Source organism: Peromyscus eremicus, chromosome X (assembly GCF_949786415.1).
Source record: "Peromyscus eremicus chromosome X, PerEre_H2_v1, whole genome shotgun sequence".
NCBI lineage: Eukaryota > Metazoa > Chordata > Mammalia > Rodentia > Cricetidae > Peromyscus > Peromyscus eremicus.
Genome location: NC_081439.1, coordinates 85,260,663 through 85,287,844, shown reverse-complemented (window position 1 = coordinate 85,287,844; position 27,182 = coordinate 85,260,663). Strand labels below are relative to the sequence as shown.

At 44.4% G+C, this 27,182-nt stretch overlaps 1 protein-coding gene and 2 pseudogenes across 1 annotated transcript; 2 read left to right on the top strand and 1 right to left on the bottom strand.

Moving 5' to 3' along the window:
• The first annotated feature begins 8,407 nt into the window (after window positions 1–8,407).
• Window positions 8,408–13,082, top strand: Esx1 (ESX homeobox 1). Its single transcript, XM_059250666.1, has 5 exons — window positions 8,408–8,615; window positions 8,958–9,074; window positions 9,292–9,760; window positions 11,247–11,292; window positions 12,555–13,082. Exons 1-5 carry the CDS (start codon window positions 8,468–8,470, stop codon window positions 12,912–12,914), a joined length of 1,140 nt encoding a protein of 379 aa, XP_059106649.1. The 5' UTR covers window positions 8,408–8,467; the 3' UTR covers window positions 12,915–13,082.
• A 5,129-nt stretch (window positions 13,083–18,211) lies between these two features.
• Window positions 18,212–18,815, bottom strand: LOC131899702 (ubiquitin-conjugating enzyme E2 E3-like; annotated as a pseudogene).
• A 2,342-nt stretch (window positions 18,816–21,157) lies between these two features.
• On the top strand, window positions 21,158–22,372 carry LOC131899297 (metastasis-associated protein MTA1-like; annotated as a pseudogene).
• The last annotated feature ends 4,810 nt before the right edge of the window (window positions 22,373–27,182 follow it).

Below are 27,182 nucleotides of genomic sequence, written 5' to 3'. Positions count from 1 at the left end.
AAGGTTGTAAGCCACCATTTAGATGATGGGAATCAAATCTGGGTCCTCTGGTAACTGCTGAGTCATCTCTTAAACCCCTAAACTAAACTAAAGAGAGAGAAGTGGGGGGAATGATTCTCTGCTAAACTGAAAAGAAAATATTTATTAAAAGATGATATTACAGTGTTTAGAATGGTAAAAAGGGAAAACAAAAAAATCTTGGACCAGCAATATGGTTCAAAAGATAAATGCGCTTGTTGCCAAGCCTGATGACCTGAGTTCAATCCCCAGTACTCATATGGTGGAGATAAATGACTTCCACAAATTGTCCTTTGACCTATACACACACACACATACACACACACACACACACACACACACACACACACACACACACACTGGATAAATAAATAAATTCTTGAAAAGAAAAAGCCCTGGGGAAGGTCCTCGTGAAAATCATATTTAGAACCTTGTCACTCCTAGAGGAGAATATTACCAGTGGGAATTCTAGACGCAGAAAGCTTAGTCATTAGGGTGGTGGGGAGTGGACTCAGTACCCTTCACTTCCTCAGAATCAGTCTCTCCTGCCTGTAAATGAAGGAGAATATTGCACACTATTCAAAGAGGGAGAGAGTTCACACTTACTATGGTATCAGGGTCAAAGTCTGCTCCGACCTGACAGAAACCTGAGGTTGGCTTTTTCTCTTTCAGCCCACCCTCATTCACACATTGAAGGAAATCTTTATTTTCTTCTTGCCCTTTCCCTCAATTTTCTTTTTCAAATCCATGAAACTTTCAGACCTTATTAAGCCAACCAGATACTGTATTTGAATTAGCATTAGGGGACTCCTGAATTCAGAAAACAAATGCTTATAGGAAATAAAATTGCCTAGTTAGTTTAGAAAACATAGTCTTTTTTTCTCCTTATTATATATTTATTATAGAAAAATTCATAATCCAATCATATATTATCACTGAAAACATAGTCTTTTTCTCCTTATTACACGTTTATTATGAAAAATTCAAAATCCAGTCATATATATATATATATATATATATATATATCTCACTGCAAACATAGTCTTTTTCTCCTTATTACATATTTATTATAGAAAAATTCATAATCCAATCATATATATATTATCACTGATAATCTTCATTCAGGTGCTTTACTTTTTTCCTGTGTATGTACTGTTGTCATCATATTATATAAACAAATGATATCCTGATATCTGTTTATATTCATTTTTGAATAATAAATCATATTACTAGTATATCTTTAACAATCATCTAACTTTAAGTTTTTTTTAAAGATAGGTAGAAGATATGATTTTAAAATCTGTGCTTCCTTGTGCCTTGCAGTCAGAAATGGTGTTCTTTTTTTAAAAGTATTTATATTTTGTGTGAATGAGTATTTGCCTGTATTTACATATGTATGTGTACCACATGCATGCCTGGTGTTCTCCAAGGCCTGAAGATGGCACCATATACCCCTGGAACTGGAGTTACAATTGTGAGCTGTGATGTGGGTGCTGGTAACTGAACTTGGGTCCTCTGCAAGAGCAGCAAGTGTTCTTAACCTCTGAGTCATCTCTATAGTATAGAAACTGTGTTCTTTAATGTGATGTGTAAAACATTGCAAATGTGGAGAGAAGATGCTTTTTTATTAACCTCACCCATAAGACTACCTTTTTTTCAGCACAAGGGATTATTGAGCCCAGTGTGTTGGGAATGCAAGGCAATCACTCTATCACTGAGTGACATCCTTATCCCAAGACTGCCTTATATTTTATCGGCAATTTCATACATGCACAAAATGTGTTTGGAACAAACCCACCCTCATTCCCTATCTTTCAATTTCCGGCCTTAACAAGGTAGAAGGAAAGAACCAACCCCCAAAAGTCTTCTGACCTTCATACATGCACCTACTCTTATACATGCAAATTAATTAATTAACTAATTAATTAATTAATAGAATGTGAAGAAATCACCCTCCCTTCAAAAGGGCTAGCAGATGGCTCATCAGGGAAAAACATTAGCCTTGCAAGCCTGGTGACCTGAGTTTCATCCTCAGAACCTACAGTGAAAGGAGAAAACCAATTCTGACCTCCACACCCAGGCCATGGGACAACACACACACACACACACACACACACACACACACACACATACACACACACAAATACACACTAATAATAATAATAATTTTTTAAAGAATCCTTTATCAATACTGCTTCTGCTGTTGCTGCTTGTTTTATTTTTGCTATGTAGAGCCCATGCTGGATTTGAATTTGTAGCATCCTCCTGCCCATGTCTCAAGTGTTGTGATTATAGATATGTACTGTTACATTAGACACTAATTGTTTTAGGTTGGGGTTTATTAATTTTTTATTTTATGTGTATGGATATTTTGCCTGTGTGAATGTTCTTGTACCACCTGCATGTCTGGTGCCTGAAGAGGCCAGAAGACAGTATTGGATCCCCAGGAATGGGAAATGCAGGGGGGGGTGTTGCAAGAGGGTGAGCCACCACACAGGTGCTGGGAATTGAAGCTCTGATCTGCTCCAAGAGCAGCCAGTGCTCTTAGCCACTATCTTTCCAGCCCCTGGTTTGAGTATTTTAATGTTTGGTTTGATTCATCAGGCAGGTAGTTGTACTGAGGTACATCCCCATCACTGCTAATGAGGATGTGAAATGTTACAGGTGCTATGCAAAACAGTCTAGCAATTTCTTAAATAAAAAGAATTATCAGATAAACCAGAACTTGTATATTATGCAAATTAATTGCAAACAAGTGTTGAAACAAAGCTTCTGCATAAATGTTCATAGCAGTCCCATTTAAAATCACTGAAAGGTGAAAACAAATCAAATATACTTCAACCAGTATGTGGGTAAGCAAAATATAGCTTATCTGTACAATGGAATTTTATTCAGTCAATGAAAGGAAGGATTTACTGATAAATACTACAACATGAACACATGCTGAGCAAAAGATGTCACTTAGAAAATCACAGGCACAGAGAATCACATATTGCATGATTCCATTTACACTTTGCTCCACCTTATCCTCATGGGATATGTTATAAAACATCTCCTCTAAAACAAAGGATGCCTGAAACTTCATATAGTACCAAATCATATATATATATATATATATATATATATGTATGTATATATATATATACATACTATTTTCTAAATACACACATGAACCTATAATATACACACATACCCTAATAGGTTAATAATAATAAAATAATTATGGCATTATGTAAATAAGAGTTATGTAAATATGGTTTCTCTCTTTCAAAATTTATTAATGTGGGCTCATGTTTATGATTTTATAGCAATTGAAGTCTCACTTTGAATGGTATTTTTTTTCTCCTTAAAATCTTTTTTTTTCCATGAATGGTTTTGTTTTTATTCCTTGCATATATTCAGACTATTTTCCAAACACCAAAACAAAAGGTTGCAAATCTGTAGGTGATCTATTCCCCAAGATCTCATTAGAATCCTGTTACATCTGTATTTTTAATGTTTACTCAGTAGGTTTAAGTGGTTTTTTTTTATTTATATTTCACTTCCATTGCTTACTGATGAGGTTAATATTTCTCAGTTGTTTACTTACTGGAGTTCTTTTTTTATTTATTTTGCAATACAATTCAGTTCTTTTTAATATTTATTTTATGTATTTATTATTGTTTATATGTGTATGATGTGCTTAAGGGGGCACCAATAAGCCACAGCACATCTGTGGAGGTCAGAGAACCAATTTTTGGAGTCAGTTCTTTGCTTCTACCTTGGGACATGGGGCTATAACTCAGATCACCAGACCTGAGCAGCATTGCTGTTTACCCACCACCTTGCCGGTCTTCAATCAAGTTCTTCAACTCTGAATATGGAGACAGGCCAGAATATGGCACTGTCTTCATCAACAGCTCCTCCCGGTATTTCATTAATACTTTGCAGTAGAAATCTATTTCTGAATCTAGGTACCTATCCTTTGTCTTATGCCATGTGCTTTCCATATGCAAGCTTAATTCCAGTTCCATCCCACTTGTCACACTCTTTGGCTGGGACATTTACAGTTGGAGTGGCGACAATAAAACGAGTGTGGATTCCTGTTTTCTTCTGCACACTTTCCTAGAAAATGAATTCTCAGCCTCTTTCTCGGCAGCTTGAGCCCCTTTACCACAAAGTCTTTTTCTTAGTTCAGGATTCGTCACCAGGGTGTGAGAAAAATGGCCCAGGGGTTAAGGGCACTTAAGAGTGCTTCCATTGTGCCTGGGTTAGATTCCCAGCACTCACATCGTGGCTCTGATAGGATGTAACTCATCCTAGAGGATCTGATGCCATCTTTTGGTCTCTGTGGGCACCAGGCATGTAAGTGGTGTACAGACATACATACAGGCAAAACACACATATGCAGAAAATAAAATTAAGATTAAACTATTTTCACCTTTTGGTGTTCAAAAATAGTGGGATATATTTATACTCAGTGGAGTTTTGAAAACTATTGCCTTGAGAGTCCACCCTCCCTCAGTACTCAATATCTAAAACCTTGGCTAAGAACTTTCACGCAGCTAAAATCAGAAATCAGACCGTGAGAGGAAAAGACAGAGAGCTTAAAGAGAGGGAGAGGATAATAAAATACATGAGATGTGAACACGGAGGTGGTAATTGGAGGAGAGAAGGGAGTGAGCAGTTCTTTCCTTCCACCTTGGGATCAGCAGATCAAATTGAAGGGATTGGGCGGGGGGGGGGGGGGGGGGGGGTATAAAGAAGGGAGTGTGGGTGCAGCCAAAATAAAAAGCACATCTGAAAATTCCAAAATGAGAACCAGGATCTTGTACGCTAATTAAAAGAATCATTTTTAAAGTGGAAGAAGTGTCACCTGGCGATAGTGGCTCCCACCTTTAATCTCTGTGAGTTCCAGGCCAGCCTGGTCTACAGAGAGAGTTCCCGGACAGCCAGGGCTACACAAAGAAACTCTGTCCCCGGCATAAAAAAAAAAAAAAAAATGTGGATGTCTCCCATAGGGCTGGGCAGTTTGGCTCGTACCTATAATTTCAGCCCCTAGAGCACCTAGGAGATTGAGGCAGAATGATTGTGCGAGTTCCTGGACAGGCTGACAGCCTGCATTACAGCGTGAGATCCTTTCTTAACAACAAAAATATTCTGGGACAATCTGTAACTCCAGCACTCAGAAGGCTGAGTTGAGGCCGTCTACATAGTGAGTTCCAGGCCAGGAGGGGCCACAGAATGAGATCCTGGTTCAAAAAAATTTTTTTTTCATATACTACCCTTCTTTTGAAGGGATCCAACATTAGTAAAGACAGAAGGGACCATTGAAATGTAAAGTAGGAAAACAAAGTTCTTTCGATTTCCATATAAACCTGGATGTTAATACACGGAGTCCGCAGGAAAGAAAATGGGCTGGGGAAACGGCTGAGGCTTCAGCAGCCCAGGGAAGTTGCTAATATCTCTTGCCTTGGGCACTCCAAAGGAAAATCACCCTCAGGACTAAGCGACTTACTAGTGTAGGCTGTACAGTTCTCACGCAGCGTCTACTTCACCCTTTGAACCAGAGGCAGCTGGCAGCGGTTTAAAAGAAAAATCTAGGTTCAGAGAGATTCCTCTGGGTTGAGTTCCAGTTTGTGGTCGAAACTGAGAATCCCAAGCTGCACAGATGCATAAACAAAATCAGCGAACCTTTTTTTCTTCCTTCCTTTCTTTTTTTCCCTTTCTCTCCCTCTCTCTCTCTCTCTCTCTCTCTCTCTCTCTCTCTCTCTCTCTCTCTCTCTCTCTCTCGCTCGCGCGCGCGCTTTCTTTCGATAAACTGGCAGCAGAGTACGTGTAAAGAAATATTTAATGCTCCCAAGAATGTTCATATTACAGGAACCCGTTGTTTTCCAGTACTTGACACATTTGAGGAGCAAGGTTATGACTCCTTACCTTCGTAGAAGTTCGCTCCACAGGCACAAAGGGCCCACCGAACAATTTCTGGGTCTTATCTCCAAATGCCCCTAGAATTGCCTCCCTCAGCACCACTTCCTTTTCTGGGATCATTTGCCTGCCGGCTTTCTCCCTCCACAGGTTTCCTAAGGAAACTGAACGGCCGCACACATAGGAAACTTCTGCAGCGGTGCTTTAACTATCTTGTGAAAGGTTTTGTACAGAAAAGTAAAATTTCCATTTCTGAGTGTGTAACTTGAAGTCAAAGCGATCTGATTTTTTTTAAATATAATTTAAGGACTGTGGAGTTAGGGAATTAGAAGTTTCTTTTTTTTCTTTTTTCTTTTTTTAAAGAGAGGATCTCATGAAGCACAAGCCTTGAACCCACTATGTAGCTGAGGCTGGCCTTGAACTAGGGAATCTCCTGCCTCTGCCTCTCAAACATTGGAATTACAGATATTCACTACCTCACCACACCAACTCTCAGAAGACTTGTGAATAGGCTTCTTCAGATCCAAGTATCTAAATGTCTGGGGAAATTTATAGCTAAATTTCATTTGTGTATATAATCTAAAAGTGTAATAAATATATTTGTCATTTTAAAAAGGAATTTTTAGCTAAACGGTGTATTTTAGGGATTCTGTTTAGTATATGAGAACTGCCAACATCACTCCTTTTGTTCGCTGGGACCATTATTTAGTATAGTAAAGGTTACTTCAACATAAGCACTGAATTATCACAACAGTCTCATAAAACGACTACTACTCATCCAGTGCACAGGTAGCTTACAGGGACCTGTTCCACGAGAAGATAATTTACATCCCAAGACGGGTGGCCAGGAGCGGTGCAAAGTGTTCTCGCAATACTCTGAGTAGCACAGAAATTTTAACTCGTGAATTGTTTTAGGAATTTCAACAGAATGTGTCCCTGCTGGAGATGACCAAAGGTAACCAAAGCCAGCCAGAAACAGACACAGGGGGTCAGAGGGACACGATGCAGTAGCTTAGAAACCCAGCACTGCTTGATCCCAAACCTCCGGTTGGAAGAGATTCAGATAAAGCTCTGGTGCAAAGGGAAGGGACCTAGGGACCGAAGCAGAGCCTCAGATCCAGGTTTGAAGTCCCCTTACAACACACACACTGCCTGGAACATCCTTATTTACACCTTTGAATTAAGGCATAAGTTATAAAGTGAAGACTTTGTAGTGAAACTTCAAAGTTGCCTGGCCTCCTGTGAACGAAGGGCTCTCGTTTGTGTTTAAGAAAAAAAAAGTGAGGTTGTTAATAGAAGTGACTGTAAAAGTAGGACAGATCGTGTGGTGACAAACACAGGGACTACAATTATAAAATATTTTAATAGTAAGAATATTAACACACCGTGAAGCACTTGCGCACATCTTTTGGAAAATTTTACAGCCCTTTTAAATTTGACCCGCCATTTTCTAGACGGGGGAAAACGGAAAAATAGTCCCAGAAAGGGGCGGGGGGCAGAGCACTCTCCCGCCTTTAAAGTTACTCCGGAATTCAAATTAGGCGCGCTTTCGGTGTAAGCGAAAAACACAGAGCAAGTTTCTGCAAAGCACCCTACACTAAGAGCAAGCAACCCAGGCAAAGGTGCAAAACGCCAGGAACCGAAGGAAGGGTCCCGCAAACCTTCTTTGGCGCGTTAAGAATTTGGCAGATTTCTTAATGTACTCTGGCGCCGGTTAATTCCTAAAAAAAAAAAAATAAAAATAAAAAATACGAAGCTCTGGGAGCATTTTAAGGGGCGCACAGGGTTTCTTGCAAGGTGTCTCTGACCTAAGCGCACCAACCAGCGCCACCCAGGAATTCGCTGCAAGTTCTTCTGCAGAGGAAACTCGCTACGCTCTGGGAAAGCTTCGTGAACTCTGATTTTTAAATCCACCTCAGACAGCCTCCTGCCTAAACATAGGTCCAATTCAGACTCTAGGTGAGAGCAGTACGAAACCAAACGTCCTCCAAAGCCAGAAAACTGGCCCATTTTGTTAGGATGCCGGTTCCCAGTCCCTGTTTCAATGTCTTTTCCTTGTGGGAAGTAGATGACAAGGGGCCAGTGCGTGCTTCAGAACATTGGAAATGGAGTTAGGAACATGGGGTAAATACTTCGGGTTTTACGAGCTGATGCGAACTCGTAGCCACTAAATGGGGATTCACAACCCTGTGCAGCCCGGTCTTGCCGCTAGGGCACCCGGACGGAGTCCAGAAGTCAGTTAACTAGTTGCGAATGGAAGCAGATCTCTGCGCGCAGTGAGCTCAAAGTCTAACCGGCACTAACGCCGGCTGGCGCCTGATCCCGCGCACCCCCTACAGGTCCCACCCACTCCAAATTGACAGACTCCTATTTCTTACACGGGGCGTCCAGCGGAAGCACACCACGTAAAATCTGAGCCCTACGTGCCAGCGACACTATAAAAGGGGCGTGACTCCTAGCGGAGAGCCACTCCGGACCGGGAACGGCTGCTGGCAGCACCTCTAGCCTACGTCTCCGCAGTGTCTCAGACGCCGGGAAGGAAATGGCAGAAGCCAGCGACGCAGCCCACAGCGCTTCAACCCACAGCGCTCAAACTGTGGAATATCTCAAGTGCAGCTGCACCTTTTGCACTGACTTCAACAACTTGGGAGGACCAGGACCAGGACCAGTGAAGGAGGAATCATTTCAGGGTCAGTGCCTCGAGGAGAACTTGGGAAGGAAACTTTTTTTTTTTTTTTTTGGCGCGCGCGCCTCCCTGCCGCGACACCTCCCCCTCCCCCGCGCGCACCATCCAGGAGTCCGCTAAGCCCGAAGTAAGTTCCCTCCGCGGCGCGCAGCGCGCAGCGCGCAGCGCGCAGCGCACGGCGCGCGCGCGCCAAACCAAGGAAGCACCGCAAAGCCGAGGAAGCACCGCAAAGCTCGACGACCTTCATGGTCGCCATGGCTCCTTTAGAGCAGCCCTCACTCTTCCTGTCCTAGCACCCTGGGCTCCAACGCCCCGGTTTTTCTTTTTTGCTTTCTCCCTTCTCCAGATTCACAACCTAGCTTGAGCTCGACGATTTTGGCTGGCGCAGACTTCGGGGAAAATACAGAATTCGATTCAACTTACTTCTCCAACTTTGGAGCTGGCCAGAAGGAGGAAGACTTGGGTAGATACCACTGCGAACTCCTAGAGGGAACTTAATTCGGGCTTAGCAGACGCAGGGGAGGTGCGCGCGGGGGAGGGGGAGGTGTCGTGGCAGGGAGGCGTGCAACAGGTGCAGTCACCGCCACCCCTCTAGAGGGAGTCCCTCACCTTCCCCTTCCCGCGCGCAGTTTGAGCGCCAACGCGCTGGTCTTTTTGTTTGTGCTTTTCCCCTTCCCCAGACACTCAGATCACCTTGGCCTCGACATTTCTGGAAGGAACAAACTACCAGGAAAACGCGGGATTCGAACCCGCTAATGGAGAAGCAACTGCCCCTGTTGCTGAAGCACCCCAAGCCTGGGAGGGTGTCGAAAATCTTGAGCTTGGAGGCAGCTTCCCGAAGCCCAACATTCAGCAGGAGAAGGAGGCTGTTGCCCCCATGCAGCAGCCCCCGCCGGAGTCCATGCCGCAGCCTCCTCTGCAGCCCCGGGTGCTGAGGCCCCGGGTGCAAGCCCCGATGCCCAGGGTGCAGGCCCCAGTACAGCCTCCGCTGCCCCCTATGCAGCCTGCGGTGCATCCTCCGATGCATCCGCCCACGCAGCCCCTGCCTCAACCAAAGCCCCGCCGCTACCGTATCTCCTTCACTCAGCTTCAACTGCAGGAGCTGGAGGCATATTTCCAGCGCATCCAATACCCGGACCTGTTTGCTAGGTGAGCGGGGTTTTTTTTTTTTTTCTTTTTTCTTTTTTTTTTCCTGCGGGTGGCGCCTAGTTCGCTGGCGGGCTCGGAGCTTTGCTGGGTTCTCCAGAGGCGGGAACCAGCTAGGGGATGCCAAGAGCCTGGGATCCATCTTAGAGTGCGCACCCGCCAGAATTGGCGGCAGGGCGGTGGGGGGGTGGGGGGTGGGGGGTGGGGGGTGGGGGTGGGTGGGGGGGATGCAGCTCCGGGGTGGGACGACAGGGGGCGGGGGGGAGGGAACTGGGGGGAACTGGGGGGCGGGCTAGGGCGGGGGGAGGGGAGGGGGGAAAGGCGGGGGCGGGGGGAGGGACGGGGAGAATGGGGAGGGACATAGCTCTGGGGTGGGACGACAGGGGGCGGGGGGGGGGGGGGAGCTGGGGGGCGGGGGGAGCTGGGGGGGCGGGGGGAGGGGCGGGGGGAAAGGCGGGGGCTGGGGGAGGGACGCCTCCTTGTTTGTGGTGGAGACTGAACCCGCTTTACTTAAAATGTTGGTTGGGGGCGGGGAGGAGAACACGTTGAGCCAGAAGCTCGAGGTGGAGCTGGAACCCGCTTTACTTAAAATGTAGGTGGTGCGTTCAGTATAAGTTTTTTCTTTTCTTTTTTTTTTTTTTTTTGCAGTTTGGCATTTTTTAAATATTATAGGAAAAAATTACTTTCCGCATTTAGTGAATTTTAAAACCCTTTGATTTTTGCGCGCTAGACGAGCACCACATTGGGTGCCAGTAAGGCGCAGCTACACCTGGCGCTCATCTCCCACCTTGCCCTGCAAAGTGCTGAAATTTCCTAAGTCTTTGATGCGCTGTTGGGGGAAGAGCCTACTCATTCTAGCCCGGGTGAAATGAGGGACTGGCTGGTGTACTAATGAAATCAGAGCGCCTCTCTGACTTCGAGGCAGCACTCAGCCTTCAGATTGGGAACAGAAAAGAACAATTTCCATTGGTCACACTTGGGCCTAAGTAGTTTTCTTTGAGAGTTTACCTAGCCCTCTTAGATTAAACAGAAATATTCAGGTCCAAAGCACCTCTTGAGGGTTGAGAATTTAGCTTAGTGTTAAAAGAGTTCTTGCCTAGGAAGCTCAAAGTCCGGAGTTGAGTCCCAAGCAGCAAGACCCTGGTAGGAGGGGTAGGAGGTGGGGAAGTGAAAGTAGCACTTTATGGGTAACTTGGCATTTTGATTTTTGTACAGAAGAACTTCTCAAGAAAAAGATTATTCTCGAGGATTATTCGCATGTTGTTTCACAAACAGAAAGTCATATTTAGTTAACTAACTACCAGATATTCCCTCTTTTTTAAATTTTAAATTGAAGACATAACTTGTGAATAGGAAGCCACCGGCTAAATCAAGTCTCTATGTATTATAGAAAACTGCACTGGGAGGTGGAGTTAGATTTAATGTGCATCCATATCTTTCTTTTTAGCCACAACTCCAATACTAACCATTACTTATTTTCTCCCATCAGAATGAATCTTGCCCAACGCCTGGGTTTGCCTGAATCCAGAGTGCAGGTTAGTAGATTTTTGAAAAACAATTAAGTAAGATGGGTATTCTAAAACACATTTTAGATTTTAGGTTATGTTTTGTCCTGGGCATTCTCAAGTTGGTGTTTTCCTGTTGTCTTTTCTGGTTTTGGCAAAAGAATTCTATATTTTGACTGTGTGTGTGTGTGTGTGTGTGTGTGTGTGTGTGTGTGTGTGTGATGCTGAGGATCGAAGAGGATTGAATGCTGGGCCTCCCAAATGCTGCAGAGCCTGCCTACCAAGCTACATCCATGGCATTTTCCTAGCATATGTAAGGGTCAGGGCTCATCCCGAGCCCTGCAAGCAAACAAAACCAGAATTAACAATTTTATATTGTTTCACTAACCTTTGAAGGATAGAAAAGTTATAAATATGTAGTCTGAGATAGGTATCTTTGTAGATTATGAACTTCAACGTTATGAAACTACAAATAAAGTTCAAGTAACTTTTCTATTCAGAATTTTTTTCACATTTAAAGAGCAAATTTTATTTTTTAAATTGACAGAAAAACTATTAGAAGTCCATATGATGTGCCTGTTTTATTTTACTGTGATGATCATTATATTTAATGGTAACCTAATTGATCACATGGTCAAGGGTTCCAGAAATGGTATTGAAGTAAGCATCTGGTTATTTGGAGTCCAAAGGGCAAAGACAATTTTTTATATCTAAGATTTTGTTTTCTTTTTTGGTGGTATTTTTTAATGTAAGTTTTCTGTAATCTGACTGGAAAGTGCTCTCAGGCTTCTTATCTGTGTTAATGTGAAATACCTTTTCCATTTATTGGGGTGTTTATAAATTTTCTATCATGAAATAAAAAAGGTAATGTAAAATAAAAATATATAGAGTTATGGGGAAAATGTTTAAAACATAATTGTATCAAATAAGTATTTAGTAGAAAATCTGGATAGGCTCCTTTTGTTATAGAGTGGGTATGTGGTGAAAATAGCTGCGTATCTGTTTGGGGGACATATAGAAAACTGCCCCCAACAAAGCTGGCCACTGAATTAGGGCATCTAGCTCAGGTTGAGAGGCCAACAAAACAGATTTCGGGGAAAAGCTACACCTCCATCTAAGGCCCAGAAAATAGTTAAAGAATATTAAAGGGGGAGAAGAGAAATTCAGCAATATTTCAAACTATACACCAGGCTTAGTTTGCTAGTTCTAATTCCAGTGGCAGGTAGGGTTTTTTCCTATTATGACATTACTTGTCCAATGTCCTAAACAAATCTTTTTCCCTCTGATTGAAGGTTTGGTTTCAGAACAGAAGGGCCAAGTGGAGACAACTTCAGCGGACACATATATACAGAAACATGATTCCAGTTGCCATGAGTCCCCCCGTGGGCTTATACATTGATGATAATTATGGTCCCATCCCTATTGTGGAGGTTATTTGGAAATATCACCCTGTGCTGCCACAGCCCATGGATCCTCTTATTCTGCCTCTTCCACCCATGCACCCTCCACCATTCAGGGTTCCTGAACCACCTAGGCCATTCCATCCACCTCCATTTCCCTGGCCACATGTGCCACCTAATGTTCAAATGCCCAATGCAGCTATGGGATATGACCCTGCCCGCAATGGCCAGTTTGCAGGTCATACACACTGAAGTCTACATCAGTTTTTCCAAACTGTTTTCCAATGGGATTTATATTGTTTACAGACATTGTTAAGCATAACTCAGCGAGCACTTATTAAATGAAATAGTGTCCAAAGTTAGTGCCTTATTTTCTGTAAAGTTGCAAGTTTATGTTCAATAAAGTTTGGTTTAGCAGCATATTGGCTTTGAGAGTTATATCGGGTTATGGGTATGGGTGTAAATTGCTAAGGGAATGAAATTTAAGCAGAATAATGAAGAGCCTCTTTTTATAAGATGGTATCCCTAGGTTACTATTTCAATAGGACATGTTTATCATGAAATTTTCCAAGTGCCCAAAGCAAGTATACATGGAGTAACACATTTTGTTTCTCTGAACATCTAACCCTCTCCATTTACATTACTATTTTGCCCAGGTGAGAGTACATGCATGTGCCAGATGGTTTGGGAGTGTTTCTGAAAAGAAAGCAGTTATTTCTAAGCAGGGTTGTGTTGCCATCAATCAAAGGAACTCACAACAAACCCTGGACTCTGGAGACATTCTAGAAAGTTCCTCACCACTCTTTGGAGGGGTGGGGGGGGGAGTATCAGCCAATCATCGACCAGTGTCCAAATTTTGTAAATTAATGCTTTCTAACTTGTGGAGGGAGTGGCAAATGGAGTCATTCTGGCTCTATAGCTCTGTCATTTTAGAAAAATGAAAGCTAGCTCTCCAAGACTGGAAAGGGGGCCCAGAGAAATAGATCAGAAGGTAAAAGCACTTGAGATGCAAGCCTGACCACCTAAATTCGATCCCTGGAACTCACAACAGAAGGAAAAAAACTAGCTCACCAGATTTGTCCTCTGACCTCCACACATGCACTGTGGCACTCGGTGCACATCACACACACATAAATAAAAATTTAAAACGTCATAAAAAGAACATAGGCTGGGAGTAGTGGCTCATATCTTCAATTCCAGACACTTCAAAAGCAGAATCAGGCAGTTCTCTGATTTCCACGCCAGCCTAGTCTATACAATGAGTACCAGGCCAGCCAGAGAAACATACACAGATCCTGTTTATTTTTTAAATAAAATAAATTTAAGAACCGTAAGATGATATTGCTCACTTTCCTTACTCATAGGCAGGAGAGCTGGTTGCTATAGACTTCCCAGGTAAAAAGCAGAAATTTCACCATATATATATATATATATATATATATATATATATATATATATATATATATATATAAAACATTAAACCACCTAGACAGAATCCCAGTCCTAGGGTGAAACACTGAAAGGAAATCTGTTGGTTTAATGCTGCTCCCATCAAAGGATAGTACCCTGGGTAATGTTTTAGAATAATTCTTGCAAGGCAGCACAGGCACATCTAGAGTAATAAAAAGAAAGTGCATGAGATCATAGGTTCTCTTCTCAGAACTGAAACTCAAAAATTATCAGAATGCTGTTTTATTTATACTGTCTTTATGACAGTCTACCCAGGAAGAAAATAGCCAAAACCATTGTAGCATGGAGGAAGGGGACCAGACTCATAATTTTTAAAACGTTAAAATTTTAAAGTAAGAGGTTTAAATGTGAATGATTGCCAATTATTTTATGAGCATGATTGTACTATAAAATTATTGTAGGTCCTTCAGATAAAATTGTTGTATCTATACCAGACTTTCCACTTACAGGACCTAGAGACTATCACCAATCACTAATGTGGCGCAGTGGTGCACACGTGTGTGACCAGCATTTAGGGACCTGCAGAGGCAACACAGTGAGCATAGTGAGACTCAATCTCAAAACTAGAGAGAAAAAAAGAAAAGGGAGATAAAGACAGCGAGAGAAAGTCAGATAGAAGGGGGTTATTTGTTCAGGGAAACATACAGTTCAGTGTTTTAAATTTGTATTACATTTTACTTATTTATTCATCTCTCTCTCTCTCTCTCTCTCTCTCTCTCTCTCTCTCTCTCACACACACACACACACACACACACACACACACACACACACACACACCATGGCACTCAGTGGAGGTCAGAGGACAAGTTGTGGGAATCAGCTCTCTCATTTCACTACCTGGGACCTTCATCTGCTGAGGCTCACCCAATACTTTTCATTCCTTTTTCCCCCTCCACATCTGTGGATTTCAAACATTATCCAAAGCAGTTGTCTATGTAATGGGAAACTTTCCAGCAAGGACAGCATCACTGCACCATAGGCTCCATCCCACTTCGAGGAAGGAACATCCAGGCATACCCATGTATACCCAATGTTGTCCTTTCCCAGAGATTTTGAAATCCAATCATTCTAACTTGTTGTTTCCCCTCTGAACCATGGGGTTTTTGTACAAATAAAAGTTTCAGGACCCCATCATGCCTTGATACCTTCAGGCTCAAAGCCAAACAGTATCCAACAAAAAATTCCCACACTTGGCCTGAAGAGATGGCTCAGAGGTTAAGAATACTGGCTGCTCTTCCAGAGGACCCGGATCAATTCCCAGGCCCCACGTGGCAACCCACAGTTATCTATAACTATAGTCCCAGGGAATTGTACATCCTCTTCTGAGCTCTGAAAAAACCAAGTACATATGTGATACACAAATATACATGCAGGCAAAACATCCACACACATAAAAAGAAATAAAAAATTAAATTCTCATAATTGACTCTCACATCCAGTCTGACACACATGAACATTGAAGTTATTTCTTCTCCTTGGTAGCTTGGTAGCTGGGAAAGTAAAAATGTGAATACTCTTTCATATAATGTATGAGGGCTTCGAGAGACATGTACACTATTTTTAAAAATCATACAGATCTCAGCAGATTAATGCTTTCTTCAGTCTAGGTTTTAAATGTTTATTATTATCATTATTGTTATTAGTGTGTGTGTGTGCTACAGCACATACATGGAGCTTAAAGGTTAACTTGGACTCAGGTTATTAGATTTGGCATCAAGTACCTTTATCTGCTGAGCCATCTCACTGGCCTCAAACAAGGTTGCTTTTTTTTTTTTTTTTTTTTTTGCAAGACAGCGTTTTTCTGTGTAACAATCCTGCTGTGCTGGAACTCGATCTGTAGACCAGGCTGGCCTCGAACTATCTGCCTGCTTCTGCCTCCCAAGTGCTGGCATTAGGCCACCACAGCCTGTCTTTCAAACTAGGTTTTAACAGAGAGATATTGTGCCAGGCATGGTGGCACAGTGCTGTAATCCCAGCATCCAGTAAACAGAGGCAGTTGTATCACAGATTTGAGACTAGTCTGTTCTACATAGTGAGTTCTAAGTCTTCTTTTTTCCAAAAGAAGGGTTGGGGGAAAGTGTCCTAAAATAACCTCATATAAAACCTTCCTCTTAAAAAGTACAGAGACAGCCAGCCAAACTAGTGGAAACCCATGAACCTCCAATAGCTGAGGAGCCCCCATGGTACTGGACTAGGCCCTCTGGATAAGTGAGACAGTTGATTATTAGCTTGAACTGCTTAGGAGGCCCCCAGGCAGTGAGACCTGGACCTGTCCCTAGTGCATGAGCCGGCTTTTTGGAGCCTAGTGCCTATCGTGAGACACTTTGTGCTGCCTTGGTGCAGGGAGGAGGGTCTTGGACCTGCCTCAGCTGAATGTACCAGGCTCTGCTGACTCCCCATGGGAGACCTTGCCTTGAAGGAGGTTTGAATGGGGGGTGGGTTGGGGGGAAAGGCGGGGATGGGGTGGGAGGAGGGAGGACAGAGGAATCTGTGGTTGATATGTAAAATGAATAGAAAATCTCTTAATAAAAAAGGAGGAAAAAAAAACTTCCTCTTAAAGTGCATTTCAAATTTCCACAAGGCAGAGATCAGAAATACATCATCCTAATATAAGGAAATTAATTTTTCATTGCTTAGAAACTAACCAACTTACATTTACCAGTACCAAGTGATTTGCAGGTATTAGTTTGGACTGAAAAGTTACAAACACGAAGTCAGGAGACTTGGTAATTATACTGTCGTCTTGTAATTCTGAACGTGCTCTTGTCCTCTAAAATTGTTTCACACTGAAGGACACAGGCTGGGAAACGCTCAACAACAGTAATTGTCATCTTCAAATTATTCAAACAGAAGGCAGGAAGTATTTGACTAGGAATAACAAGCTTTTACTTATTAAATTTAGATGTATATAACCTGGAAAATTTTCCAAACCGAAGTAATCAGAACTTTGGAGATCCTAATCTGAAAGTGATTGAGAATCAAAATTTTAAGCCATCGTTTGAACTGCAAGTACTTAGGAAAGAGGACAAAGAAGGAAGAACCAAGAAATAATTAATTACCTAAGAACAAAAGATTTGCAGGCTGGCAGGATGGCTCACCAGGTAAACAAACATCCTTACTAACAAGCCTGACAACCTGAGCTCCTGACAATCCCCAGGAGCTGCATGGCGAAAGAATTCCTGCAAGTTGTTCTCTGATGTCCACATATGAGCTATGGCATGCGCGCGCGCGCACGCGCACACACGCGAGCACACACACACACACACACACACACACACACACACACACGGGGAGGGGGGCGCCCGTGCGTGCACACCCACATGCTAAATAAATAAATCATAAATAAATGTTAAAAAAGAATAAAAGTGAAGTACTTCCCTTGAAACAGGCGGGAAGATTATTATTTAACCAAGGAGGAAAATTACTATAAATATATACAAAACAGAGGAGCAGACCTTGTTTTGAATTGTTTTCAAAGAACAGACATTTGCCTTGTGCAGCATGGTACCTAATATTGGGAATGCTGTGGGCACAAGCGGATCTGTCGGGGATTTTTTTTTTTTTCCTTCAGGAGCATGTTTATTGTGTTTGAGATGATACATCAGTGGTCTCCGAGCGACAACGGGTAAAAGGAAATCCTCCCATCACAAACTGACAAAAGTAAAACATTTTCACGACAGCATGAACCACATACTCAGAAACAGATCTGGGCTTAATACAAATGACATGATTTCTAGTCATCTACAGCTCCTTTTATAACTCCATACAGATAATGAAGTAGGCTAAAATGCACTATAATATTTGGTACACTTCAGGACCAGTATCCTTAGTACATCACAAAATACATTTTGATATCCCGAAGATGCAAAACTTACAAGTAGGCATTTTAAACGTAATTAATCTACAGTTACGAAGTTCTACTCCTGATAGCATTTACCTTTTGGGGGAGTCTCCCAGTCTCCAAAGGATAAAGGCAGAGAGTAGAAACAGATACACGGAAGTCCGTATTAGGGTATAAAGATCCGCACCACCATGGGAAGAGGCCTTCTGCTCCTTTACACTGCATACAAACGTGAGAATTATGTTGTGTGTCTCTTGGTCCACTGTCTATCCTGTCGTGTTCTGCTCTATTGGTCAAATACTGAGTGGCTATGCTTCCAACCAGAGGATCCGCAGGGTTGCAGTCTGTCAAAAGGGAACAAATAGAGAGCAAAACCTTTGAGATAGTCAAAGCAGGACTCTGGTTGTCTTTTAGAATATCCAGGCAGTTGATTCCCTGACTGTTGATGGGGCAGTGATAGATTCTGGTGCGGAAGGTAACCTTTGGTGGCTTAAATGGATAATCTGAAGAAAACGTGATATCCAGGGGGAAAAAAATCACCTTCATATAAAGAACCTGGCGGATCTCCATTCATAAATGTTATCTCCTTTAGGCCCAGGACTGCAGTTGGGAGGAGGATCAAGGGTGATTTCAGCTGGCTCCTTCTGAATTCTTTTAGCCCTAGTGGATAACTTAGCAGTCGTTTTGCTAGAAAATTTGGTGTTTTTCTTCTGCTGGGTGGCAGGTTTTCTTTCTTCCTGTTCCTCAGGCTCTGGAGCTGCAGGGTCTCGCTGCTCCGCATCTGAACTGCGACTGCTGGGGCTGGGGCTCTCATCAGCAGACCTTTGCCTATCACGGGGCATCTTGGGGAAGTTATATCTGGAAAAACTTCTCGGATGGACGCCTGGCCGGCCGGCCGGCTCGTGCGCCGCGGGGAGGGAGAGGGCGGAGGAGCCTTATGTTGAGGAAATGGAGGCAGCTGGGGGGCGGGGGGACGGGAAAAAAGCTGCCGCCGCCGCCCCCTAGGCTCTGGCCCAGGAGTGTGGAACGCGGGAGTCGCAGGCGGCCTTGCAGAGCCACCCCGCGCTCAGGAACCACAGCAGGGTGAGCGCTCCGCCTGCCTGCGAGCTCTGCAGGGACCGGGAGCTTCCCCACCCACAACCCGCTCGCGCGATTAGCCACCCGCCGCCCGGCTCGGCTGGGCTCGGCTCGGCTCCTCCCGCCTGTTAGGGATTTTCATCCAAACTTTTAGGCCTGGTTCGATTACTTTCACAGTTGTTGAAGGCCTCAAAGTAAAGTACAGTGTCCAGACAAAGCCCTTAACTGTGCTTCCTGATTGATAATTCAAGTCGGTCTCACTTTAATTGTAGCCCAGGACCTTCGGTTGCTAGAAGAGGAAAAGTTGGTACTAACTGGCCCATACAGTTTGGCCAGGAGTTCTCAAACCTTGAGTGGACAAACCCACTGGAGGAAACTGCTATCTTGATACAAATCTCATCATAAACCTCCTTTCCCGAAAACAGTGCAAGATATTTCAGGAGGGAGGATTTATTTGAGACCTCCGTACTGTTCTTCTCAATTTTTCAAGGTAGTTGGAAGCCAGCAAGAGAATGAGCCCTTAGCCCAGTATCTCTTTCCTAACAAATATGTTTGTGGTGTCTTTTGAGGTACCTTCACACAACATTACCTTAATTTCCCATATGAGACAGATAGATGTTCCCCAGTCTCTTAGGGAAAGGTTGAGAACTGGATTCCAGCCCTATTTTTTCACGCCACTCTTCCAAGAATTGCATTTTTTTTCTGCTGAGAGACATCTGATTTAAAGGAAGGATGGGGGAGGGCGCTTTCAGTCACCCTGTACCCTCCCTTCATCTTGCACAGGAGACAGCAGGGGGCAGGGACAGTGCAATGACCTGTCTAACCAGAAAGAGCCAGCCTCTGTGTAATCATGTGCTTCCCTGGGGCCAAAGACTGCCCAAAGAGGAACAGCACACAGCAGCCCAGGTACAGCTCAGTGCTTATCCAGTGTATCTGCCCAGAATGCTGTCTTTAAAAACAGACTGGAATCTCTTCCTCAAGCTTAGGCACCAGGCCACTTCACCTCTAGGAAAAGTAAGCGATTTCTCTGGAGGACATGTAGTATCTTGGTGTCCATTCACCAGCTCTGAACAACAGCGGCTTGAGAGAGTGATGCAGTTTGTACCCCCTCACAAAAGGCCGAGTGTGTTCTCACTTCCCCTGATCCCCTTGGAAAGCTGTCTGCCGGCTGGCACCACAACACATAAGCAGCAGCCAGCTCTGGGCTTGTGTTGTATTAACTTTTTTTTTTTTAAGTAGGCAAGTAGTTTGGAAACTGTCATTATACAATTTGTATTTACTTTGAAATGTTGTTTATGCTTTGCCTTGATCAATGCCAGGCTTCTCAGATGTCAGTGCGGTGTTGTGGAGCCGGGACTTAAAGTAAAATTGGTCAAAATATAACTTTCAACGGCACTCCAACGGTCTGTATGGCTCCCCATGCAAAGGAGACTGGATTCCCAACATTTACGGGCAAATATTTTTAGACTCCAGGAATGCAAAAAGGTTTCTGAAAGCACACTCTGTTGTGCTTCACAAACAAAGGGACACAAGTGATTGACGAGGTGGCATACAGACATGGGTAGCATAAATGATACACCTGGTCCCTTCAGAAACATAGCCACCACAGAAAGCCAGGGCTTCTGAGGAATGTAGTGCTCAAACATAATTTTCCATTTCAGGTCTAAGAATCTTGGATCTTGGTTTAGATAAAATAGAAACTACTAAAAAAAAGTCTATCCAGTTATCCTTGTACACGAGATACAAATAAATAGAGCAGAAGAGATTTTGACAGCCAGAGTAGAAAATCGGATTGTAGTGATCCACCAGAGAACGAAATCCTTGTTTGTGGCTGGGTTTAGGGAGCTCTGTGGTGAATGAGCATTGTCACATGGTTGCCGTCTCTTGGAGGTAGACAGTGCAGGCCAGGGAGGTAGTTCTGGCTATCTGGACTTAACAAAAGAAAAGAAAAATGGGAGCGGCCTCAGCGGCCTCGGAAGCCACAGCAGCGGAGCAGCCTGGTCCCTTTAAACCGCCCGCTGGCGCCCCCCGCGCCCGCTCCCGCCCCGGCCGGCGCCAGGCAGGCGGCCCGCGACCTCGCCCTGCGGCCCCCGCTGCCGGCCCGGAAATGGCAGCCAACATGTGCAAGGTCTGAGACGATGTCTACTTTGAGAACTCCTCCAGCAACCCGCACCTGATCCGCAGGATTGAAGAGCTCACTAAGAGCCAACTCGGGAATATGGAGGGGAGGCCAAGGTAGTGTGTTTCTACAGAAGGCCGGACATTTCCAGCAGTCTCATCGCCCTGGCTGACAAGCATGCAACCCTGTCAGTCTGCTATAGAGCCGGACCCGGGTGGGGGGCGGACACCAGCGAGACTTAAGCATCAGCTGCAGCATCGGGAGCTATTCCTCTCTCAGCAGTTGGAGTCACTGCCTGCCACCCACATCAGGGGCAAAGGCAGTGTTACCCTGCTCAATGAGACTGAGTCACTCAAATCCTACCTGGAGCGTGAGGATTTCTTCTTCTATTCTCTAGTCTACGACCCACAGCAGAAGACCCTCCTGGCTGACAAAGGGGAGATCCAAGTAGGAAACCGGTACCAGGCTGTCATCACTGACTTGCTGAAAGAAGGTGAGGAGGATGGCTGTGATCAGTCGAAACTGGAGACCAAGGTGTGAGAAGCCCATAATCCGCTTGTGGATAAGCAGATTGACCAGTTTCTTATAGTGGCCCGCTCCGTGGGCCCTGGATTGCAGCAGCTCGGGGCAGCAGCCTAGCCTGCACATGAGTGCCATAGCAGCCTCCCGAGACATTACCCTGTTCCATGCTACTGCACAAGAACATCTACGACACCTCCAAGGCTATCTCAGCCCTCGTGCCTCAGGGTAGGCCGGATGCTCTGCAGGGATGAGATGGAGGAGTGGTCAGCATCAGAAGCCAACCTTTTTGAGGAAGCTCTGGAAAAATACGGGAGAAATTTCACAGACATTTAACAAGATTTTCTCCCATGGAAATCGCTCACCAGCATCACTGAATATTACTACATATGGAAGACCACCAACAGATACGTCCAGCAGTGTCGCCTCTGTGCATCTTGCTGGACATACTGGAAGAAATATGGTGGCTTGGAAATGCCAACCCAGTTAGATGAAGAGAGGCCGGGACCAAACCGCAATAACGTGAGTCCCCCTGGCATCCCAGCCCAGAGCAGTGGGAGCCCCAAGTTTGCCATGAAGACAAGGCAGGCCTTCTACCTGCATACTACCAAGTTGACACGCATTGCCCGGCGCTTGTGCCGTGAGATGCTACGCCCATGACATGCCGCACGCCACCCCTACATGCCCATCAACAGCGCAGCTGCCTGAAGCTCCCCAGAGCCCACTGGCGCTGAAGCAGGTAGTGCGGAAGCCCCTGGAGGCTGTGCTGCGGTACCTTGAGACCCATCCCTGCCCCCCCTAAGCCTGACCCTGTGAAGAGTTCATCCAGTGTGCTCAGCAGTCTGACCCCTGCTAAGTCAGCCCCTGTTATCAACAATGGCTCCCCCACCATCTTGGGCTAGAGGAGCTACGAGCAGCACAATGGGGTGGGTGGCAACAGGAAGACGCGCCTCTTGATGCCCAGTAGGGGTCTGGCAAACCTTGGACAGACCAGGCACAAGGGACCAAGTAGGAATCTCCTGCTCAATGGGAAGTCCTACCCCACTAAAGTGTGCCTAATCCTTGGTGGCTCCCTGCCTCCCGTCAAGCGGCGGCGAATGAACTGGATTGACGTCACGTATTTTACATGGCCACTGAGGAGACGAGGAAAATCCGCAAGCTGCTCTCGTCTTCAGAAACCAAGCATGCTGCCCGCTGGCCCTACAAGCCCATTGCCCTGCGCCACAGCCAGGCCTTGCCGCTGCGGCCACTCCCACCTGCACTAGTCAAGGATGAGCCCATTGTTATTGAGGACTAGGCGGCCACCTACAGTGTGGCCTGCCTGGGCCCCTCCATCAGCCCAAGAGTATCCAGTGAGGCCTGCAGAGGCCAAGTGGCCTCCCTCCCCCACCAGACTGCTGCGCACCCCACCCTCTGTTTCCATAGTGCCCCAAGTCCCGCCCTCACATGCAGAGACACTGCTCCTCTGGTGGACATGCGGGGGAAGAAGTGTGGTCGAACTTATTCCAAGACACCGAGGAGTCTTTTTTAGCTTTGTGTTTACTTTCTGGCTGGATCAGAGAGAAGGAATGCCCGGGCCCTGTGCTGCAGAGCTTCTCACCCGGGGGTGAGCTCTAAGGTTTTGTTGTGTTCTGTTGAAGGTGCCATTTTAAATTTTATTTTTATTACTTTTTTTGTAGATGAACTTGAGCTCTGTAACTTACACCTGGAATGTTAGGATTTGTGCAGCCAGCAGCGGCCAAGCTGCCTGGCGGGGTTGGTCCCTTTTCTTTTCAAGTAATTTTCATATTAAACAAAAACAAAGAAAAAAATCTCATAAAAAGGAAAAAGAAAAGAAAAGAAAAATGACCCAGGTTCATATACAGACCAATCCTTAGTTCGTCATCCTCCAGACCCTATCAGAAGGTGGCTCTAGGTGATATAAATGTACAGGGCTGCTATGTTATATGTAATCCACCACTGATTAAACTGTCATCGTGTGGTGTGTAATGTAATATCAGACTTCAATATGTCAATTAAGTAGAATCACACTTGTCAAGAACACAGGCTCATCTGGATTGTACACGTATTCTTTTTTTAAAAAAGGAAAAGCACCAGGAGATTCTGCTGTTCCTATTTGTCTTTTTACATTTTAATTTCCATTTATTTGCTTTGGCTGCTCTTTACACTGTTTTGAACTTAGTACCACCATTTAGACAGGAGTTAGCTCACTTCATTCAGACTAACTGCCTATATCTTTTTCATCTATTGTACTAGCAAGGAATCTGTAACCAGCCTGACTCTGCAGCACTACTGTGTCATCATAATAGATACCCAAGTTATGCTCATTTCTGACCCGTATTTTGCTTGTGCTATTCTATCCTTGGTCTTCCTCTAGCTGAATTATTCAGGGACTGCCCTTTCTTTCACACTCCCCTCCTCCTTTTTTCATTTATCAAGCTCACTTACCCAGGCAGAAAATTTCCTTTCTCCCATTTTGCCAGAAAGACACTGAAATTACAGATGGAAGCTACTACAGTTTACTTTACGTGGTCTCTGGGGGTTCAAACATATTACCCACTGAGCCATCTCCCCAGCCCCAGTATCCAAGTTTTTCACTGCTTATTTATCACCCAGTGTTTCCAGCTGAGTGTCTAATCTTTTCTGATCCCCCATTGTTGGAGCCCACTAGGTTTCTTAGTGGCTGTACCCAGCAGGACTGCACGGGAGGGTGATTGGACCGCGGGCCTGGGTGCCAGGTGTTTGCAAGGCTCTAACTAGCAAGGGGGAGATCTTTTGCTCCACCCCTTGGCATTGTTATAAATAGCCCTTTGGAATAAAGCTCTGGGCAGGTGGATAAGGATCCAGGCCCACCCAAGTCTGTCCCGTGTTTTCTCTCTGTTTCTCTCCTCCCTATTGCTAACTAAGTCTCTTATCCCTCAATCCCTGGGGTAAATAAGTGTGGGGGCAGGTCCCCCACAGATGGCACCGGAACAGGGACAAAGAAAAAAGATAAAAAAGAAAAAAACATCCTTAGGGCTCGGCAAAAGGATTGCAGGGGGCGTTGCGAGTGTAGGCATGCCGCTAAGGAATTGAAAAATGAAGGCAACTGTATTTTATTCTGGGGTGTATAGGGAAGGCAGTGAAATGCCACGAGGCCGCAGTGTTAGAATTCTCTCTCTCTCTCTCTCTCTCTCTCTCTCTCTCTCTCTCTCTCTCTCTCTCTATTTATAAAAGGTAAGGAAGGTAGAGTGTAGCAATATAGTGCAGGACCTATTAAATGTGACTAAGACTTAGGTAAGGTTTAGGCTTAAGTGAGACTTAGGTAAGGTTTATAAATATAGGTTTACGGTAGCCCTATAGAGAGTTTGCTAAGAGATTCTTCCTAATGTAAGTTAGTTAAGAGTAAGAAGTAATATATCTCTTTTAGATATTTGCTAAGTTAGAAAAAGTACTAGAGTAGTCCTATAAAATGTAAGTTTATTATGTAGGCTTGAATGATAGAATATAGACTTAAATAGGTCATAGATTTAATATAAAATGAGTAAGAAAAAATGTAGGTTTAGAATATATAGGCCTTAGGTTTAAGGATATGGTTAAAAAGGTAATTTAGAGTAGGCTTTCCCAACTTGGGACTCGGAGAGCAGTGTCCGTGGTGGACTGTGTGAACGTGGCAGTTCCAGAAAGCCACCAATAACAACAAGAAATAGCTCCAAAGACTGCCAGCTTCAGAAAATAGCAGCCAGAAAGTCTCGGAAGCTGAAATCCTCAAGGCATCAATGTCGTGCAGATGGCAGATGCACGAGGGTCTACAAGCTTTCTACCGAAAGAAAGCCGCAGTGAAAAACGAACAAACAAAGCTACGAGAGAGGCTACTGACAAGCAACAGTTTGGAAAGCCCTGCAGAGATGCTGCGCTGTGGGAAAGGTGAACAGCAAGATTCTGCAACCTTTGAGACGCTACACTTCGAGAAAGGTGAATGGCAGAGAAAGCCCAGCGATTTGCGTCGCCTCGGGAAGATGAGCAGTGAGCAGAGCAGCAGTGAACAGCAGAGATGGCAGAGACCAAACTGCTTCCAGGACGGAAAAGCGGTGTCAGTGCTGGACAAACAGTTGAGACACACGGAAACTGCTGCGTGCTCCAGGCTGAACAGCCAAACCAAAACTGCAAAAACTGCGAGACACGGGGGAACTGCTGCGTGCTCCAGGCTGAACAGCCAAACCAAAACTGCAAAAACTGCGAGACACGGGGGAACTGCTGCGTGCTCCAGGCTGAACAGCCAAACCAAAACTGCAAAAACTGCTGACTGCTACGGAGGATTCCAGCCCAGGTTTGCTGAGCACTTGGACTGTCAGCGGTGCAGGTAATGGATCTTTCCTCGGAAAGCTGGGGTTGCTGTGGGAAGGCCACAGTTTCAGCTCACGGCAGCTAAAGGAGCCTTGAGCCTGTGTGGCTCTAGCCTGGTCCGGGACTGGTTCAGGAAGGCTACAGACTGCAAAGCACAACGGTAGCTGAAATCCGAGGTTTTAGAGAGACTTGCTTGAACTGAGACGTTTTGATTGTGGGACTTCTATTTGGAACTGTTTGCTTCAGTCATTACGACTCTGACAGCTATACACAGACTTAAGGGCAGCTGACAAGCCAGGCCCTGACTGTGAGCACTCAAAGGAACTTTTAGAAATGGTACCAGAACTCTTTTTGAACTTTTGAACTTAAAAAAATAAAATGGACAGTAATGATTTCATTACAATGGGACAGTTTGAATTTACTTATGCATCTATACTCTATCAACAGTGATGACTTATGAACTGCTTATGGAACTGTCTATGTGAAAACGGAACTGTTTAAATAGAGAAGTTTTTTAAGCAAAGGGAATGTTAATATTCTTTAGTATATTTAATTTAAAAAATATTTTCGTGTTACTTGAGTGAATTAATGTTATGTTTTGTATAGTTCTAAATTGTAAGTTGAGAGTAGGCTTGTAGAAATTATGTTAACCTATTGATATTGATGCACCATGGTTTGGTGAAGTTAAGAAAGTATTTAAGTTTAAGATGTATACATCAGAAGTTTATCCTATGTTTTGTTAGCAAGAAATATTGAGTTTGCTTTAAGATGTAAGATTGAGAAAATTGTAACTATGCATAGCAATATTTATATTAGAATTATGTTAACCTGTTTGTCTTTAAGTTTGATGCACTTGCACCAAGAATTTTTTCTTTTAAAATATAAAGAAGAGGGAACTGTTGGAGCCCACTAAGTTTCCTAGTGGCTGTACCCAGCAGAACTGCACGGGAGGTTGATTGGACCACGGGCTTGTATACCAGGTGTTTGTGGCATAAAGCCCTGGGCCGGTGGATAAGGATCCAGACCACCCCAGTCTATCCTGTGTTTTCTCTCTGTTTCTCCCTCCATATTTCTTTTTTTTTACCTTTTTTTTTTTTCTGGAGCTGAGGACCGAACCCAGGGCCTTGCGCTTGCTAGGCAAGTGCTCTACCACTGAGCTAAATCCCCA